This window comes from Plecotus auritus (genome assembly GCF_963455305.1).
Source record: "Plecotus auritus genome assembly, chromosome: 6".
NCBI classification, from domain to species: Eukaryota; Metazoa; Chordata; class Mammalia; order Chiroptera; family Vespertilionidae; genus Plecotus; species Plecotus auritus.
In genome coordinates, this window is record NC_137773.1 from 80,957,409 (window position 1) to 80,977,112 (window position 19,704).

Sequence of the window (19,704 nt, forward strand, 5' to 3'; positions counted from 1 at the left end):
CCCCTGCTCCTGAGGGGTGATCAGGGCAGCAGTCGCCACTTGCACCTGCTGATGGTGCCAGCCCCGCTCGCACCCACTGCTGGTGCTGGCCCCAACTGCTCCATGCCATAAGCGGGTGGGAGTGGTGGCAGAGGGAGTAGGGCTCCACGGCAGGAGGGGCTGGGCAGGGGCACGGAGGATGGGCTGAGACCTGCCCCTGTGCCTACCACAGCCTCGTGGCCCACAGTTCCTTTCAAGGTGCACGAATTCATGCACTGGGCCCCTAGTATGTATGTATGTATGTGTGTGTGTATGTATGTGTGTGTGTATGTGTGTGTGTGTGTGTGTGTGTATATATATATATATATATATATACATATATATATATATATATATATATATATATATATATATATATATATATATGCCTAAGCAACCATTATGACCGAACAACTGGTCAACCAGTCGCTATGATGCACACTGACCACCAGGGGGCAGATGCTCAACACAGGAACTGCTCCCTGGTGTCAGTGTGTGCCCACAGGCAACCTCTCCCTGGCCAGCCAATCTCCTGCACACCACCCCCTCCCCACCACCCCCGGCCGGCCCAGATCAGGACTGTGCAAGATGCCCCGATCGCCAGCCAGGCCGAGGGATGCCCCCGCCCCCATGCATGAATTTGTGCACCAGGCATCTAGTATAAAATAAATTTGAATAATTTTTATGCAGTATATATGAAGAAAATATGTAAGTAAAAGTGGGGAGAAAGCAGCAAAATATAATTAATTTGAATGAATTCTTATGCAGGTAGTCACAGTAATATTCAATGCAAAACAAAGTAACATAATATACTTGAAGGAATTGTGCCCACGCTTATAGAAAAACAAATGTTAACTTGAACATTTGTCCACAGCAAGCTACATTTGAAAAGCTAGAATTCTAATGGAAACTTGCATAACAATATCACAGCTGTATTTTTAAAACAAAAAATATAAAGTGGAAAATATAATAAAATTTTAATCTTTATACTAAAAAACCTAGAGAATAATCCCATTCAGAGTTAAGTAAATTATCATTCCCAAAGCATGAAACTCTGACATCACAGTCTGACTCCAGATGACTCTCCACCAAAGGCATTTACTGTCAGGAACTGAGTCATCACCATCTTCAAACAACAAACTGTCCTCAAACTCACAGAAGACATTCCTAACTACACATTTTTAAGGAGATTTAACCTCTTATTTTACAGTATGTATTCCAGTAAGTTCTAATTCACCCACACATCTGTAAAGTAATAGAGTTAAATGTTAAGGTCACAAGAACCCTTTCAAAGATGGGTGCCCCCCCCCAAAAAAAAATGTATACACACTTTAACAGTGGATAGCTCAATTTTGAAAATGAAATGTATTTTAATAAAGACTGCCTTTATAATTATTCAAAGTGTGTGTATACATTTTTGGGGGACACCCTATATAGCATGCAGTTGGCCTTCTGGAATTACAGCCAGGTACTCTGCTACGGGCTGACTCCAGAGAGAGAGCTGTGGTGGGGTCATGCTAGGAGAACTGCGTACAGGGAGGTTTCTTTAGTCAGCTTCATGTTGGTTCTCCATGATCATGCCTTTCTCATCATACAACCTTTTGGTTATATAATGTGCATGTTCTTAATTCTTTCTGTCATTACCCCTTTACAATTTTTCTATAGAGACTATATTTGCTGCTGTTTTCTTGAAATCCTCTTGGGATAATGTCCCATAGTGATATTTCATAAAGTCTACAAAAGTAAGCTTTTAATGTTATAGCAACGCCTCTGTTGCTTTAGTCTCACTGATTACAACAGTAAGAAATTTAAAGCTCAAAATGAAGAGGAGGATGCAAATTCTCCATCTGATTGCCTGTGTGATCTGTGCCTTGTTGTTTCTGATAAGAAAACTTGGATGTCTACGGCTGTGAAATTTCTATCCTGTGATGTTTGTTGCCATGCTGGGAGGTATCATCTTTTGGTTACCCTGTAATGTAAGTGCCTGACATTAAGCTTTTTGATTGTAGTATGAGTGCTTGACATTAAGTTTTTTATTGCCAAGGCATCCATTACTGAAGGCATCCATCCTGAATAAACATATGTATGACAGCTGCATGATACAGCTACCAGCAAAACAACCACACAAGGAACTAGGCTGCCCCAACTCATTAAGTTCACTTTTCCAGAAAGCCCTGGGTAACCTGGATAACTAACCATTTGAGTAACCCCATTTCTCCCTTCCTGCACCCTAATCCCCTTTCTTATTATTTAAATTAGCCAACAGAGAGTGAATCCACAAAAACCTGGGCACCCCACCCTAGAACCCCTAACAAAGGCAGAGCTCTAGGTCTGTGCTCTCTCCCATGCCCCCAAATTTGCTGTGCTCCTTGGGCTGGCTGGGTACCCTCAAGCACCTGTGAATAATAAATCCTGCTCCTCAAAGTTCCCTGATGATTTTGGTGCAGTGCATCCTGCAGCCATAATAGAAAGCCTGGGGCTGGTCCTGCCACTACATTATGCGCCCCCCCCAAATGTGGGGTAAATGTCTGTGCCAGCTCGCCACGAAATCAGGCCAAGCAAGTACCTCGGGCATTCCTAGCAGACAGCATCACTATCAGCAGGTTGAGAGCCACGCGACAGTGATACTGCCACTCTCTGTTCCTGGGAAGTAGAATCTTCACTGTTCTCTGGTTGCCCTAGTCAGTTAAATGCAAATAATCTTTTCCTTTTGTCTTTGCTAGTAATACTTATTGCATCTTTATTTTCTATTGTATTAATTTAAATTTTTTGGAACAATCTCAAAGTTATAGAAAAAGTCCCAAATGCAGTACAAATGATTATTTTCCTTAACTATCTCAAAGTAAACTGGAAACACAATGTCCCAACAATCCCAAAATACTTGAAGTATTTCCTACAACAAGGATATTCTCTTATATAGCCATAATACGACCACCAAAATCAGGAAATTAACACTGATACTTCACTACTGTCTAACCTTAAACTCCATTCTAGCTTCACCAGTGTCTCAAGATTTTTGTCCTTTACAGCAAAAGGATCCAGTAAGAACCTTGTGTTGTATTTAGCTGTCATGTCTCCTTAGTCTCCTTCAAAATGGAACTCTTCCCTCGATCCCCTACTTTTGAAGATTATAGTCCACTTATTTTCTTAGAAAGTTCCTCAATTTGGGTTTGTCTGGTGATTCCTCATGATCAGATTCAGATTATGGAGTTCTGGCTGAGTAATACAGAAGTGATATCAGGTGGTACACAACCAGGATTTGTACTATTACTAATAATATTCACATTGATCAGCTGCCAGGCTTCTCCATGGTCAGGGCTTCTCTTTTCTACTTTAATTAATAAAGACATTGTGGGAGGTACTTTGAAGCAACGTACAGTCAATTCTTATTATTCGTGGTAGTTATGTTCTACAAAGTTGCCATGAACATTTAATTAGTGAATATCATAACATTGCTCCTAGAGGAAATACAGGGTTAGGTTCCTATGTGCAATATTGTCATCAACTGATCAATACATAACTTGTTTTACCTGTGTTTCTGTGTAAGGTCACCATATATATTGAACGTGAGGCCAATGGTGCTATAACTCATGGCTGAATGAAGCTTATCTAACACATTTTCTCCATAAGGCACACTGTAGTCTGCTTACACTTAGGAACATTACACAACACCTCATTACTACACCTGGGGCCATTTTAAACAGTACAGTCACCAACGAACAGCACAAAAATGCAAAATGTGACCATTAAATAAACACACACACACACACACACACACACACACACAATCTTCTATTCCAAAACACCATGGAGTACATTCTAATTTTCTCCTTAAACCTAGCTAGCTCCCATTATCCTTAATATTATCTACTATTAAGGCATACCTATTAGATCAACCTTCTGCAAGTAACCAATCTTTTGCTGCTGTCCTCTTCTCTGCATCCTCTCAGACACACCCTCCTCACCCTGCTCAGCTCTGACAGCCTGTGCCAGATCAGCCCCGCGAGAATGCCCATTTTACCACATTTGGGCTCTCATAGCCTGCACCACACCACTGCCTCCTTCACAAGAACACGCTTCTTTCTCACCCAGTTCTGGCCCTGCAGCTCCCTACTTCTCCAAGTGAGACGCCTGCATTGATCAGCACCTCCTTACGTCTTCTGAACTCAAGTGTTCCGGAAAGGTAGAAAAAGGGGAAGGACAATGCAAACAATTCCAACAGCTGAATTTTCTACTCACTATCTCCTTAGTATTTTTAAATATTTTAAAATACAGATCATATAGGCAATTTAGATCCTTATGTTTGGCCAATAACTTCTTTATTTTTTAAGTAAGTTTTTATTGATTTTCAGGGAGAGGGAGAGAGAGAAACAACAATGATGAGTGAGAATCATCAATCCACTGCCTCCCGCACACCCCGATTGAGGATTGAGCTCGAAACCCGGGCAAGTGCCCTGACCAGGAATCGAACCATGACCTCCCGAGCCACACCGGCAGGGCAAGTTAGGCCAGTAATGTAAAGAAGTTAAGAAATCAATATGTTGTGGCAGAGGTATGATGTAAACGTCCTTTGACCTTTAAGCAACTCCATTCTTTTACAGCCTTGGTAATTTTCCTTTTTTTTTTTTTTTTTAAATATATTTTATTGATTTTTTACAGAGAGGAAGGGAGAGGGATAGAGAGTTAGAAACATCGATGAGAGAGAAACATCGATCAGCTGCCTCCTGCACACTCCCCACCGGGTATGTGCCCGCAACCAAGGTACATGCCCTTGACCGGAATCGAACCTGGGACCCTTGAGTCCACAGGCCGATGCTCTATCCACTGAGCCAAACCAGTTAGGGCTAGCCTTGGTAATTTTCCTTTGGTTGGTGATTCTGCCTGTTCACAGTAGTCACTGTTTTATACTCTTAGTAACACAATTTTTGTGCTCAGTGGATACTAGTTGCAGTAGAAAACTGTATATGTATTTGCTGTCATCTTTTGACCTTATACAGTAAATTCCCCCTTCATTCGAGATTTTGCTTTCCTCAGTTTCAGTTACTTGCAGTCAATCTCCATTCAAAAATATTAAATGGAAAATTCCAGAAATAAGCAATCCCTGAGTTTTAAACTGTACACTGTTGGTGCCATCCCCTTCCTCCCAGGACATGAGTCTTCCCTTTGTCTGGCAATAGCCACGATGTACACGCTGCCCGCTCATTAGTCACTTAGTAGCTGTCTCGGTTATCAGTCTGACTGTCACATCGTTGTGTGTATGTTCAAGTAACCCTGATTTTACTTAATAATGTCACATTCATGTAACTTCTATTACAGTATATTGTTATAATGGTTCTATTTTATTGTTGTTTATCACTTATTATGCCTAATTTATAAATTAAACTTCATCACAGGTGTATATGTGTAGGATGAAACAGTATACATAGGGTTCACTACTATCCAGTTTCAGGTAACCACTGGTATCTGTGGTCTTGGGACAAATCTCCCGCAGATAAGGGGAACAGGGTTGTGGAAATGTGCCTAATGACCAACAAATAGAGGAACCGTTTTGTTAGGATTGTACATAAGTAGGTAACTTTATGGCTTCTAGAATTTTTTCAATATTATATTTCCAGTAAAAAAATTCTTGAAAGGCCCATAATTGCAAATGAGATCATAATTTCTTTCTCCTATGGAAAAATACAGTTGATTTCCTTCATGCTATCAGGAATATGTCACTCTTTCTCCATATTTACATTAATATCTGCCAACAATGATTGCTGCTACTCTTCATTTTATTTTCAGAGGCTCTGTAAAAGGGATAACAGACACATGGCCATACCTCCAGCTCCCACACCGACTTCTGTACCTGACTGAAGTGGACCAGGAGAAGGAAATCCTGATCTAGATCATACGCTCCAGGAACCAGGCACCATGCCTATTTATCACCTTCATGAATGACTCTCCTCCGGGCTCATGGAGGAAGGGAAAGGGGCATACTTGAATAAATATGATACTGGCAAAGTGGCTTGGACCTGGTTTCATTTCCATCCCTCTCTATAGATAGAATTCTAGGTGTCCCTTTTTTAATTTAAAAGAATTCAAACCTTTCCATATGAAAGCAGATTATTCTCATTAGAAACTGTAAACAGAGTAGTCATTGATTATTTCTGGCATAAAAGGTAACACACTACCTCTGCACTCGGTACACTCGAGTCCATGGAGGCACAAGGGCAAGGATCCGAGCCACCAACTCGATCAGGTCACTAGGTGAATAACTCTTATAGCGTCCTGATTTCCACAGCTCATAAAGCCCAGTTCCACGAATCACCAGGGTAGGGTAAAGTTTTAAACCATCGGGACGAAAAGCAGGGTTCTCAAAAAACTCCTGTGAATAGAGAACAGAAGATTACTTCTCCGTTAGTTATGTAGAGATTATGCATGCCAGTTTCAAATCTGGGCCAGCGTCTCTCACATACCTACCTGGTCCTTAGAATGCCTTTCCTTTCCATCCAAGGAGGGGATGCAGACAGAACAGGAATTCATTGTTTTTACAGCCTCACTAGGGCAAAGCATGTTTGCTGGACCCAAAGCCCTCATTACAGCCCCTGTCCATTGCTGCAATGTCACCTCATGCCACTCTCACCACCTTGCCTTTTCGCCCCTACAAAAGCAATTTTCTCTGCCTGGAAAGTTCCTCAATTTTTCTTCATCTAGCTAATCTTCAGGCCTCAGCTTAAATGTCAGTTCTTCAGAGAGGCCTTCCTGACCTTCAAATATAAACTGCCTGACTTACCGTAAAAAAAAAAAAAAAAATCCTATTGAGTTCTATATTACTACTTAACATCATCATAATGACAATTTATCCAGTGCCTACCTTCACCTCTAGACTGTATAATCTTTTAATACTGAAACATATTGTGCCAGAGATCACCATCTGGCCTGCAAACCTAAAATGTTTACTATATGGCCCTATGCAGAAAGTGTACTGATCCCTGGATATGACTATTTTGTCCTCAGACCAACTGGCACCATTCCTAACTTGGAGCATACACTCTCCATTTGTTATCTGGACAATGAGCAATACATCTAATTCATCTACTGTGACATAGCCATTTCCTGTACTATATCATCCCAGCTGGCTGCCTTGCTTCTTTATTTGGGATGTAGCAAGAAAACACAAGGCAGTCTCCCTTCCACGACTCTGCACTGCTAATTTGTATTCTTATCTTGATTTTGCAGGATATATGGTGGAGGACTGAAGGTGGACTCACACAGTTCCCTTCACCCCACCCTAGCATTAGCATCTATTCAGCCAGCAGTACCATATCTTCTGAACTGTAAAAATGCTTTTTATCTTGTGCTATGTTATTCTTGCAGAGCTATCCATTATTTAACTTGCTTTACAAAGAAATCTAACTGTAGGGTATTTGATCTCTCTCACTGATTTGTCATATTCTTAAAATGCTATATTCTTTGTGCACAATTTGGTCTTAAAGATATTCCCCTGAAATATTTATATAGTAAAGATTCATCAGGTCTTTAATAAATATTCTACAGTCACCCACAAAGAGCACACATGTAAGTCATTCTCTTCTTAGTTTGATTCCGTACTGAAACATGGGGTTTCAGAAAAGTACTTCTGAAACTTGTATAATAAATTTAGGAGATATATGGGCTGATATACTCCTTTAAAAAGAATAATAGGTAAAATTGGTTCTAGATTTCTGGTTAAACACTAAGAATTAAAATATGTGTTTCTTTCCTTCCAAAACCATGCTAAATTTTTGTTTTAATTTTTTAAAATATATTTTAGAGAGGAAGGGAAGAGGGAGGAGGAGAGGGAGAGGGAGAGAGAGAGAGAGAGAGAGAGAGAGAGAGAGAGAGAGAGAGAGAGAAACATCTATCGGTTGCTTCCTCACATGCCCCAACCGGGATGGAACCTGCAACCTGGGTATGTGTCCTAACCGGGAATCAAACCCGCCACTTTTTGGTGTGCAGGATGATGCTCCAACCAACCAAGGTCTGAAAGACCAGCCAAGGCCTTCCAAAAACATGCTAAAATAACAGGAAATAATACATTTTTAAAAGTATAAATCAAAGGAGACAGGAGGGGAACAGGTGATGGCAATACATTTTTGAAAAACAGAAAATGGATGGAAGATTGGTAAATGACTTTGCAAGTGACGTGAACTACAAATAAAGTATCTGTGAAGCAGGACAGATACTAATGAAAGGCCAGCTCAGTCACACCCGTGTCCCAGAAAGGTTCATGGATCACAAGTACCAGGAACTGGGCAGGTGGGAGAGAACACTTGATCAAAATCTGTACATGAAGGGATTTATCCCTTTCCTTATTCCTTATCACCTTCCTACAGGCAGTCGCCTGTTTTTTTGCTGGAGATACTGGAAAGCCTCTGGACTCTGAGATTCCAGGTACAAAGGAAGGCCTGTGTGAGGACCAAGAGTGAAAACAGGAAGATTAAGTGAAGGCCAGCACACTGACTGGTGGACTCCCTGCTGCAATTTTCTGTGATGTGCACACAACACCCACTCCCAAAGAGGAAGTTGGAGAGTTATCTCTGGATCAATAAAATGGATCTAAATAAGAGCTCCATATACTGACATTTGGAAATTCCCTAAAGAAAGGAGAGCACATTACATGAATATCCTTCAGGGAAGCATACTGGCAGCTAGCTACATAGAGCTTGCAATCTGGTTTTTAAGCCCCTCACTTTTAAAGTATGACCATTTGGCTAAGGATCATTAGAAACTAGAAGGCTAGAACATAAAAAGCAGACCAAAACAAAAAGAGAAAAAGGAATTGGGGGGAAAGCAAGGCATAAAGGAAAAGAAAACATAAAGAAAACAACTATAATAATTCCATCAGAGAGATAAGAAAAGACATATTAATCTGTAAAACAAGAACAAGATACTAGAGAATCAAACAGCCAGAATATAAGAAAGAACTCTTAGAAATGAAAACTATAACAAAAATCATTTAATAGAAAGGCTGAAAGATAAAGATGAGAAAACAAGAAAGCAGAAAAAAAGGCAGATGAAACTAGAAAAGAATTTTATATGATCAGTCTGGGAAATCCAACATTTCTTAGTAGGTTTTAGAAAAAGAACATAAAAAATGAAAGGGGGAACATTATCCTGTACAGTGGGCTCTTATATCCGAGGATTCTGCATTTACACATTAAAAATATTCAGAAAAAAAAATGTTACTGACAGGTACTGTATTGTTAGACCTACAATGGTTGCATCTGTACTGAACACATAGACCCCTCTTTTTCTACTATGTTTCCACTACTCTATAATGGGAATGCATTGTCTTTTTATGGGAAAAATAATCTACAGTCAATAATAAAGAAGAGCAGAGAGGGCAGGACTTCATGCAGAGGCCTTCTAAATTAGCCGGGTATAAGGTGACACTTACTATAAACTGATCAATGTCTCTCTCGAGTCCCACGTTTGGCAGATCAGGCATCATATGAGCCACAACTTTGAAACCTGAATCTTTGGCCAGGTGAAATGACTCACATACTGCCTTCACAGTGTGGCCCCTGAGGAGAGAAAATCCATGTGTTACACAAATAAATGGGCAACAAGGTTTACACAAGGAACAGAGGAAAAACAATCTCTGAGACACGTAATGAAGAATAATATAGTTGGGGGGGGGGAAATAATCTGAGAGTCATTTTTACATCACCTCTGAGAAAGTCTAGAAGTAAATCATTTCTACTTATTTTTCAGATTTTTTTAAAAAATTGATTTTTAAGAGAGAGAGGAAGGGAGGGAAAAAGGGAGTGATGGGGAGGAGAGGAGAGAAGGAGGAAGGGAGAGAAACATTGATTTTCTATTCCACTTATTTATGCATTCACTGGTTGATTCTTTTATGTGCCCTGATCGGGGATGGAACCCACAACCTTGGCATAGTGGGATAACACTATGGGCCTCATTTTTGCTTTTGGGATATTTCTCAGAAATTCCCTTATGCACTCACTAAAGGTTCTGACACTAAAATTATTTGGTTTATCATCAAAAGGCAAAATAAGCTTACCAATGTAAATATCTAAGTTAGAAACCAGATTAATGAGCTCAAAACCATGCAGAAGCTCCTATTTATTTCTTTTCCTTTTGAAATCTTCTGAAATGAGAGAGAACGAGAGAGAGGGAGAGAGAGGAAGAGAGGAGACACACACATACCTATATACAAAACATGTATCACTCTGCTGGGTTGGAAGGTCCTTTAAAAAGTGAGAAGATATAATAATTTAGTGATGAGGCAGAATCATTTGGGCCAGGTGGGACAATCATCTTATCATTCTAGTGCCATAGGCAAGCAGGAAGCAAACTCTACTAAGAGTTTGGAGCTACCGAAGATTGAATCCTTTCACCACCAAAACGTTTCCATTCACCACCAAGCAATCCTGGAGACCATGGGTTCCATCATACGCTCTGCTGTTCTCTTCCATTTCCATGGCTTCAACTTCTCATCTCTTTTTGCTAGTAACCTCCCAATTTATGTGATTAGGTTATACCTCTCTCCTGATTCCACGCCAGATAGCCAATACTCTATAATGCTGCACTGTGCAACACTGTAGTTCATTAGGGACATGTGGTTATTCAAGTCTATACTTAAATGAATTAAAATGAAAAATTCCGTTCCTCAGTCGCACTATCATATTGGAGAACGCAGGTAAATAACATTTCGATCATTGCAGAATGTTCTGTTGGACAGCCTTGCTCTAAAAGAAGCTTCAACTGGATGTTCCACAAATATCTAAAACTCAGTATATGTAAAATGAAACTCATCTTCCCTCTAAGCCTCCTCTTCTCCCCAGTCTCTCCTACCCTCATTTCCACTCAGTCACCAAACACTGTCATTCACTTTTCAGGGCATCATTTCTTGCTTAAATTACTGCAACAGCCTGGTCACTGGTCTTCCTTCTAGCTTCTTCTTCTTAACCCATCCCCATACTGTGCTCCCCATAAAGTAATTATTTCTAAAATGCAGCTATGCTCATATCACAACTTGGCTTACAACTTGTCCTTGGATTAAAGCCCAAACTCCCTGGCCTGACTTCTAAGGCTCCTCATAATTTGGCCCCTCTGCCTACCTTTTCAGTCTCACCTCTTCCTACCTTCCTACCTCATGCTCTACACCTTTAACTAAACTAACCCACTCTGAATTCCCTAAATGTGTCATGTGCTCCCATCCTCAGCCATCTGCTCATATTTTTCTTTCTGCCTGAAATAATTTTTCTCTTCCACATCTAAGTCATACTCTTCCTTCAAGTTAGATGTCAGCTTAGATGTCCTTTTCTTCAGAAAGCTTCCCTAATTTCCAAGAGAATTTTCATCTCCACAGGTACCTCTCTAGCACAGCTCATCATCACTGCAGCAGTCCAACCAGTGCTCCCGGTTAGTCTTCCCCTACAAGAATGCATTCTATTTAGGTTAATCTTCTCAAGCCTGATACCCATCAGAGTCTTCCCTGTGCTCAAAAATACTCAAGAGACCTCTATTACCTAACAGAAAGACCCCACCCTCCTTAGCCGGGCATCCTTCTTGGTTGACTCTAAGATGCTGACCATGTATGTCTCCCTAGTTCCCCTTTACTTCCCTCTCCTAGCACAGCCCCGTCACGTCTACACAAATCCTATTCAAGTAGCCTTTAAGGTCCAACTCAACACAAACCTACTCCCTGAAGCCTGCCCTCACCACCCTAAGTCAGTGATCAATGCTGATTAACAAACACCTGAAACCTTTTGCTTTTTACTAATTTACCAATTAATCACAAAGTTCCTTCTACAGCTAACCTTTCATGTGTACCTTTTCCCCTCAACTCAGTGATATCATTCGAAGAGAACCTCACATGGCTCTCTCAACCTGTATTTCTTTCCTTCCTTACACCCCCAAATTTCTCAACGTTTATATCCATTACCTCACCATCCTTTCTCCCACTACCCTGTCAACTGGCATCTGCTTCACAAATACTAATCTCTCTTAAAACTCACCTGACTTCATTTCTGTTCAAACTTTTTTCTTTGTTCCCATTCTCCTTTGCCTTCTCTCTTGCTTTAAACTACTGACCTTGAGCCCTGCCTTCTGCTAACCTTTTGGGAAAGGCTGTTTATGAAAAGACCAGGAAGGGATATACTAAGCATGTGTATAGGCAACTGGAAAAAGCCAGTAGACAAAGACTGAAAATCAAGGAAGAGGGGTAGAGCAGAGATAGAATGACTCTAAAAGGAGGAATGCCTATACCTCTTTCTTTAAGAGTGGTAGGAAGAAGGGAACATGGATATAACTGGTGGGAGAAGAGGAAGGCTTGTGCAAGATCATTTGCCATCATCTCACCTGTTGGTATCTCTGGCCACATCTTCGTAGACACTCTGCACCCCAATCTCCAGCCTTGTACAGCCATAGGTCAGCATGTCACTTAAATGCCGCTTCATGCAATAATCAGGTCTGGTCTCAATAGTAATTCCAATACACTTTGTGAGACTCCTCTCAGAATACCTGTGGAACAAATCTAGAAGTAAACCACCTGCCATAGCTTTAGGACTTTTGCTCCCATTTAAAGGATTGTATTCTTTTTGTCCACCCAGAAAAAGACAGTGGTTAAGAGCATGGGCTTTGGAGTCAGACTATTTGGATTCAAATCCTGGCTCTGTTATTTCCTAACTATACAAACAGGAATGCTATTAACCTCTCTGTGCTCTGGTGTCATTATCTGCAAAATGAGGATAACAGTACCTATGCCTCATAGAATTGACGTGACTGGACTAGATTACAGTGATGTTGTCATCATCATTGTCATTCTTCTGCAGTATGCTGCAACCATAATCTCCTTGAAAGCAGTGATTTCAATGTTCAAAACCCTATTTTTCAATTCCTAGCAATGATTTTTCATAAATGAAGACCACCTATATTGTTTATTTCACACTATATTTTTGTCATGTTAAATTAAAGAAGGGGAAGTTATGTATATGATCATAGGAATAATTTGGAGGCAATATCTTCTACATACGAGAACAGTCTTTCTGCCAAGCCAATTAATCTTAGCAATGATTTACAAAATTAAGAATCTTCATTTCTCTTTGTTAAAATCACATACCAGAGTAGTGAATACCACTTTAGATGCAAGATGTCTGAGTTAATGGCCTTAATACTGGCCAAAACTCAGATAAGTAAAAATGACTTGCTAAGGGGGCTGTTTATGTAGGGATAGGAACTAATATTCAGAGACCACTGTGGCCAAGCACTGTGCTATATATACTCCATACATATCAAATGATCCCATCAGCTCTATAAAGCTTGTCTTATTATCTGTTTTACAGATGAAGAAACTGAAAATCAAAGAGATTAAATACTTTGTTCATGGGTACACAGCTCATAAAATTCAAGTAAGGTTTTGAAGTTGGGTCTATCTGACTTCAAAATCCTTGCTTTATATTTCTTTTCTTTTTCTTAATCCTCACCACAGGATATGTTGTTGTTTTTAAACTGATTTTAGAGAGTGAGGAGGGGCGGGGCAGAAAGAGAGAGAGAGAGAGAGAGAGAGAGATCTCAATCGGTTGCCTCTCACACCTACCCCACCTGGGGATCGAACACGCAACCTAGGTATGTGCCATGACAGGGAATCGGACCTCTCAACCGATTGAGCCACCTGGTCAAGGCTCTATATTTCATTTTATCACAGTGCTTAAACAATCCTGCATTAGACATCAGATTTTTCTCCTTTTCAACTTCTCTAAATGTCTTAGAATCCTAATTCTTTATGATGCACCCTTCCTCAACTTTCTCGATTCTTTGAGGGTTGGACAAGCCTTTTTATTTTGCCATTAAATTTAATTTCCTCCTTTCCAAAGAAGTTCATAGCTCTTCCTTGAAAAGTAAAAATCATAAAATTTCCATCATTTGAGACTACTCCTTTAAGTACACTCCTTTATTATCGATAAAAACTTATTTAATGTTAATATTAGTAATAACTATTAAGAAAGTTAAGAACCACAGAACTGGAAGAATGATTCTGAAGTCTTCCATTATAGACATTCAAATTCTTTTGTATTGTTTATTACTGTATTCTATAAGGTTCTGTATAGAATTATATGGGCGATAAGACTAAAGCTAAATAACTAGTCCAAGAATCATAACACAAAAAAGACGCTCAGATTTTATAAAATATTCTAAGAAAGAATACTAAATCAATTGACTTTTCTGAATCAGAAAGCCCCATGCCTCACAAATAGGCGGGTACCAAGGCCTGCAGTAACAAAGGTATGTAATGCCATACCATAAATGTAACTTACCTTCTTTAAATATCAGATATTGTTTTTGGGGGGAAAATTATATTTTTAAATTAAAACAAACACATATGGAGAAAGAAAACTGCATAAAGGTTGCTTTAAGAAACAAAAAGCAGAAAAACTCAGAGAATATTTAATTAAGTAAATGAGAACATCTCAGAATCAGACATTCCAAAATCATATCATAACCTTCCTATTAACCCATATTTTTATAAAGCCTACAGTTCTTCTTAAAGGATACCATGAAGTTAGCAAGCTCATAGCACAAGGGTACCTTGCACCACCGGGAAAAAAACTAGAGGGCAGGCAATAGCACAAATGGAATTTGTCTAGAAGATAGAGAAAATTCACTAGTTAATCTTCTATTGCCCAGATCGTTAAAGGCCCAACCAAGACGTACAGAGGAAACTGCTGCAGGGATGATAGGGTTTCTTCATAAACAGATAGAACACAGTATAGGACGTAGAGGCAAATCTTATTCTCAAACAATAATCTAACTCCGTTTCAAAAATGTCTTTCTTCTGGGGAGAAATATCATTACCTTTTGCAGGAGCAGAAATGGATAAATAAAAAATAATTCAAGTTTTAAAAAGCCAGTATTTTATTTATAAAAGGCTTTTACGTCTACTTTTCAGAATTATATTTGCATTTGAAAAGCAACAGCAGAAATTCTTACTGAATTTGAATGTAAAAACAATGGAACATTTTCCTAAAGAACAAAGTATAAGGTATTCTTTCATATAAGATTGCTTTATTTTTATTAGAATGTTTTGTTAACATTATTATTTAGTCTTACATATTACTGAATCTGCCTCTTCATTTAACAGAGATGTGGAGATATTAGTATGATTGTTCATTAATATGCAAGTATGTGCATAAATTTTTTGTCTTATCTAAGAAAAATATTTGAACTGACATTTTAGGGCCTGTTATAATCCTCAATATCATTTAGACAGTCATCAACTGTATGGCTATCTTTAAGGACCTAGTTCAACTCCTACATCTTGCAGGAGCCACAGGCTTCTTAAGTTCTTGGGCATTTAGGAAATGTGCCAAATATTTTCCAACCCTGACCATAAGCTTCTAAGAGACAAAGTCAGGACTTGTACACAGGTCCCCCGATTCCAATTTTACTGATCTTTTTCGGTTAGTACAGAATCTTAAAAGCCTCTACCCCACCAGTGTGGGGCTATATTGCATCCTACACTTTTCTGTATGCCATAGGAGGGGCACCAACTGTAAAAGATGCTAATGTTCTTTGCAAAGCATAACTTAAGCCAATAATTTATGTTGATAACATTTTTAACAAGGGGAGTTTAGGGAAAGGGGTGAAGATTGGACAATAACCTGTAAATTTAAAAGCAAACAAAAATCAAATGCTACCCCACCTCCAAAACATAGCACAAATACATTTCTCCTCTCTTGACACCTTCCCACCACCTCTCAGTAACGACTATGTGCTCCCATTCCTAAAGCACTTTTTCCATACTAAATACAGCTTGCCTCACTATTTGTGGATACGCCTGTCTTTCCATTGTGACAGGAAGTTCCTGGAAGGCAGTATAAGCTCCAACACGTTTAAAGGTAACTGCTTAAAGGCTTCAGCACAAAAAATACTCCTTCAATATAAAAAATACAAATATGAAGAATGAACACATGAATTAGCCATAACTGAGGACAAAGGAGGTCTCTCTTCACTCCCAGAGCAGCATCTCTTAATTCCACTGCTTACCTTTCATCTTGCAAACAATCAACCCTAGCAGACATCTACTAGGTCAGATATGCTACAGGAAGTAAAAATACAACAGTTCTTATCCCAGACATGCTTAACAATCTAGCTGCAGGGATAAGACACACAGATAAAACCAAGGCCCAAGAACAAAGCTAGAAGTGGCAGAAATAAAAATGGATATAGATTATTTCTTGGGAAGCATACTTCTATTTCAGAAAGGAAGCAAGTGGCCTCTAAAAGTGATATTTTCCTGTCTCCTTGCTCTAAGGGACACAAAGAAATACAGCACATTGAATGTTAAGTCTATAATCATCTGGAAACTGTGCTTTGATTCACTCAAGAAGGCTGTGGCATCAAAGAGCTCTTCTCATTACTATCAATATGCCGCAGACCTCCTTAAAAACCTCTATCATAAAAGAAGTTGGATGTGCCTCAGTCCAGTCCTGTGTGAATCCTCCCTGGAGCTCTAGGCTCACATTCCTGAATGGCTTGTGGAAAGTTTCCTACGTGGACATCTCTCTACCTCAAACTCGATCTGCTCAAGCCAAACTGCAAAATATATAATAATGGCAAATATTATTTACCATTATTAAATTAAATAATAAAGAATTAGAGGAAGTAATAACAAAATTAAAGTAGATAATAGGTGGAATATTAATTTTCATTAGTCACAATGTACAAACTCTTCCCTGCATCTACAGTCCCAAAATGAGTAAGCAGATTTTATTAACTTCTTTGGAGAGCCAAAGATTTGTTTGAACTGCTCAATAATATCTGGAGTTATTGGTGTAATTCCTAAGAAGTAGCGCCAAAGAACACATTGTTTTATATAATCATATCTGGAAAATATCTCAAAATTGTATGTTCTGGATAATGCTGTGCTACTAATATTATACGCTTAATGATTGAGCTAAATGTTTGGTATCTTAGAGGATTAAAAAATAACTATCTCCCCACCTCTTTTTTTGAGATGGTAGTCAAGTTTGCTTCCTGGATATTGATAGTTATGCCAAGAGGGTCTATAAAATAATAGGGTTCTGCCCAACACAAACTGTAGAAATAGAGAGAAACAGAATTTTGATTTTTTAAATAAGTACTACCTATGAAAAACCAAACTGGTGGCAATGGAGGTTAAGGACTAATCAGGGACCCTTGCTCCCTCTTTCATGCTAGTTGACAAGGTTTAACATATATGAAAAACAACCCATAACATTCTGAGTTTTGATTCTTTCAATAGTTGACAAGAACGCTATAATTTTATAATCCTAAAGATAGCTGAAGAACCTATTAATAGAAAGGAAAAAAATCACAGTTATTATTACACATTCTTTTACTATTATATTCACATTCAAATGTAAGGACTATATATAAAAATGCATTATAGAAATTCTTCATTGTCAGAAAGTGACTGCTAGATGAATCATAACTTGTAAACACATATTTTAGATAGAAATTCTCATTCTGATACAAATCTTCAAATCCCAGAATGTCAGAGAAAGAAGTAATTTTAGAGATAATCTAGTTCCACTTCCCCACTTTTATAGACGGAGAAACAAGCACAGAATAAATAAGTGACTTAAATCAGGTCGTACTATAAGCTATAACAAAAGTAAATGTGGAATCTAAGTCTCTTGATCCTTAATGCACAGTTCTTCCCACTTCACTCATTTAACAACACGTAGTAAACACCTTGTATCCTTAAGGCATTGTACTAGATCCCTTAAGGAATCTTCTCTCCCAAGAAGACATTTCCTTAAGGGATATAGAAAAAAGCATTATACAAAATTAGACAATAACAGTATTCATTAAAACTATTACTCTTGGCTATGGAAAACCAAAGAGAGGGGGTGATTAAATTGGTAAATGAAAATGAAATTTTATCAATAATTATAAACTTTGGCAGACAACTAAAAGGCAGATATTGTAAAAATGGATTAAAAAACAGTAAGAAGACCCATATACTGTAGATGCTGTTTGCAAGAAACCCACTCTCATTATAGAGACATACATGGGGACAAGTGTATGGATGGAAAAAATAATACACAGGGAAAACAGGAAGCACATGAATGCTGTCATGGCTAACTTAACATCAAATAAAGGACGCTTCAGGAATAACGGACATTTCACAATGACAGAAAGGTTCTCTCATAATGATATAAAGCTCAGACATCAGGAAAACAGCAATCCTAAGTGTATATGCATCTGAAAACAGATCTTCAAAATAAATGGTCATAATATAACTGATGGAGAAGTGGACAATCCTTCAACCATGGTTGGGTATTTAATACCCCTCTCTTAGCAACTGATAGAACTAGACAGGAAAAAAAATAAACACCCAAAGATAATTTGAACAATATGGTCAATCACCTTGATTTAACTGATTTATAGACCCTTATATCCCACAACTGCAGAACAGACATTCTTGCAAATACACATATAGTATGTTTACCAAGAGGTACCATATATGCCACAAAATAAGTCATAATAAAAAAAAACTTTTAAAAAACTGAAATCATACAGAATAGACCCTATCTGTCCAAAATGGAATTAAATTAGAAATCAATAACAGTAAGATATCAAGAAAAATGCATGTATTTGGAAATTTAGACAACATTTTGAATTGAATAATTAAAATGCAACATTAAAATGTGTGGGATTCAACTAAAACAATGCTTAGAGGAAAACTTAAAGCTTTAAAGACTTACATACATTAGTAAAGAAAAAAAGGTCTATAGTGAGGACCAAGCTTCTATACTTTAATTAGATCAATAAAGAGCAAAGTAAACCCCAAGAAAGTAGAAGATAAAAATAAAAGCAGAAAACAATGAAGGACATAAACAAAAGCAAAATTAATTCTCTAAAAAGAAAAACAAAATTGATAAACCTCTAACTTATCAAGAAAAAAAAGAGAAACTATAGATTACCAGGATTTAAAGAGGGGTGACCACAACCATCCTACAGACATTAAAAGCATAATAAAGAATATTATGGACAACTTAATATCAAAAGGTTTGACAACTTGAAACAAATTCCTTGAAAAATATAACTTACCAAAACAGACACAGATGCAACAGATAATTTGAATATCCCTAAATCTATTAGAGGCACTGAATTAATCATCTAAAGCCCTCCCATAAAGAAAATTCCAGCCTTGGATAGTTTTACTGGTGAGTTTTTACAAACATTCACAAAGATGTAACATTCATCTTATATGGAACTCTTTCAGAAAATAAAGAAAATACACCCCGTTTGTTTTATGGGGCTGGCATAACACTTATACCTAAACCTGACAAAGAAATTACAAATAAGGACATTACAGACCACTTATCTCTCATGAACATGGACACATGAACAAGATGCTTTACAAAGTATCAGCAAGTTGAACCCAGTGATATGTAAAAAGGATAATACATAATGACCAAACAGGGTTTATCCTAGGAATACAAGATTAGTTTAATATTTTAAAAAAATCAACCAAAGTTATCTACATTTCAGAATAAAGGAAAATCATGTGAGTATTTAAAAAGATACAGAAAAATCATGATCATTTAAATAGATGATGCAGTGAAATCATTAGACAAATTAGTTAATGATAAAAACCTTTCTTCAATCTAATGAAGGTATCTACAAAAAAAACTCCAAAAGTAACACTGC

The 19,704-nt window shown here is 38.2% G+C and overlaps 1 protein-coding gene across 2 annotated transcripts in view; it reads right to left on the bottom strand.

Annotated features, from left to right (window-relative positions):
• Window positions 1-19,704, bottom strand: part of ELP3 (elongator acetyltransferase complex subunit 3) — a 162,668-nt gene that overhangs the window by 108,071 nt on the left and 34,893 nt on the right. For both annotated transcript variants that reach the window (XM_080676108.1, XM_080676109.1), the window contains exons 8-10: window positions 12,367-12,528; window positions 9,440-9,566; window positions 6,192-6,385 (exon numbers count right to left, since the gene is read on the bottom strand). In XM_080676108.1, the coding sequence (XP_080532234.1) occupies window positions 6,192-6,385; window positions 9,440-9,566; window positions 12,367-12,528 (483 nt within the window). The remainder of the gene's footprint in view (window positions 1-6,191; window positions 6,386-9,439; window positions 9,567-12,366; window positions 12,529-19,704) is intronic.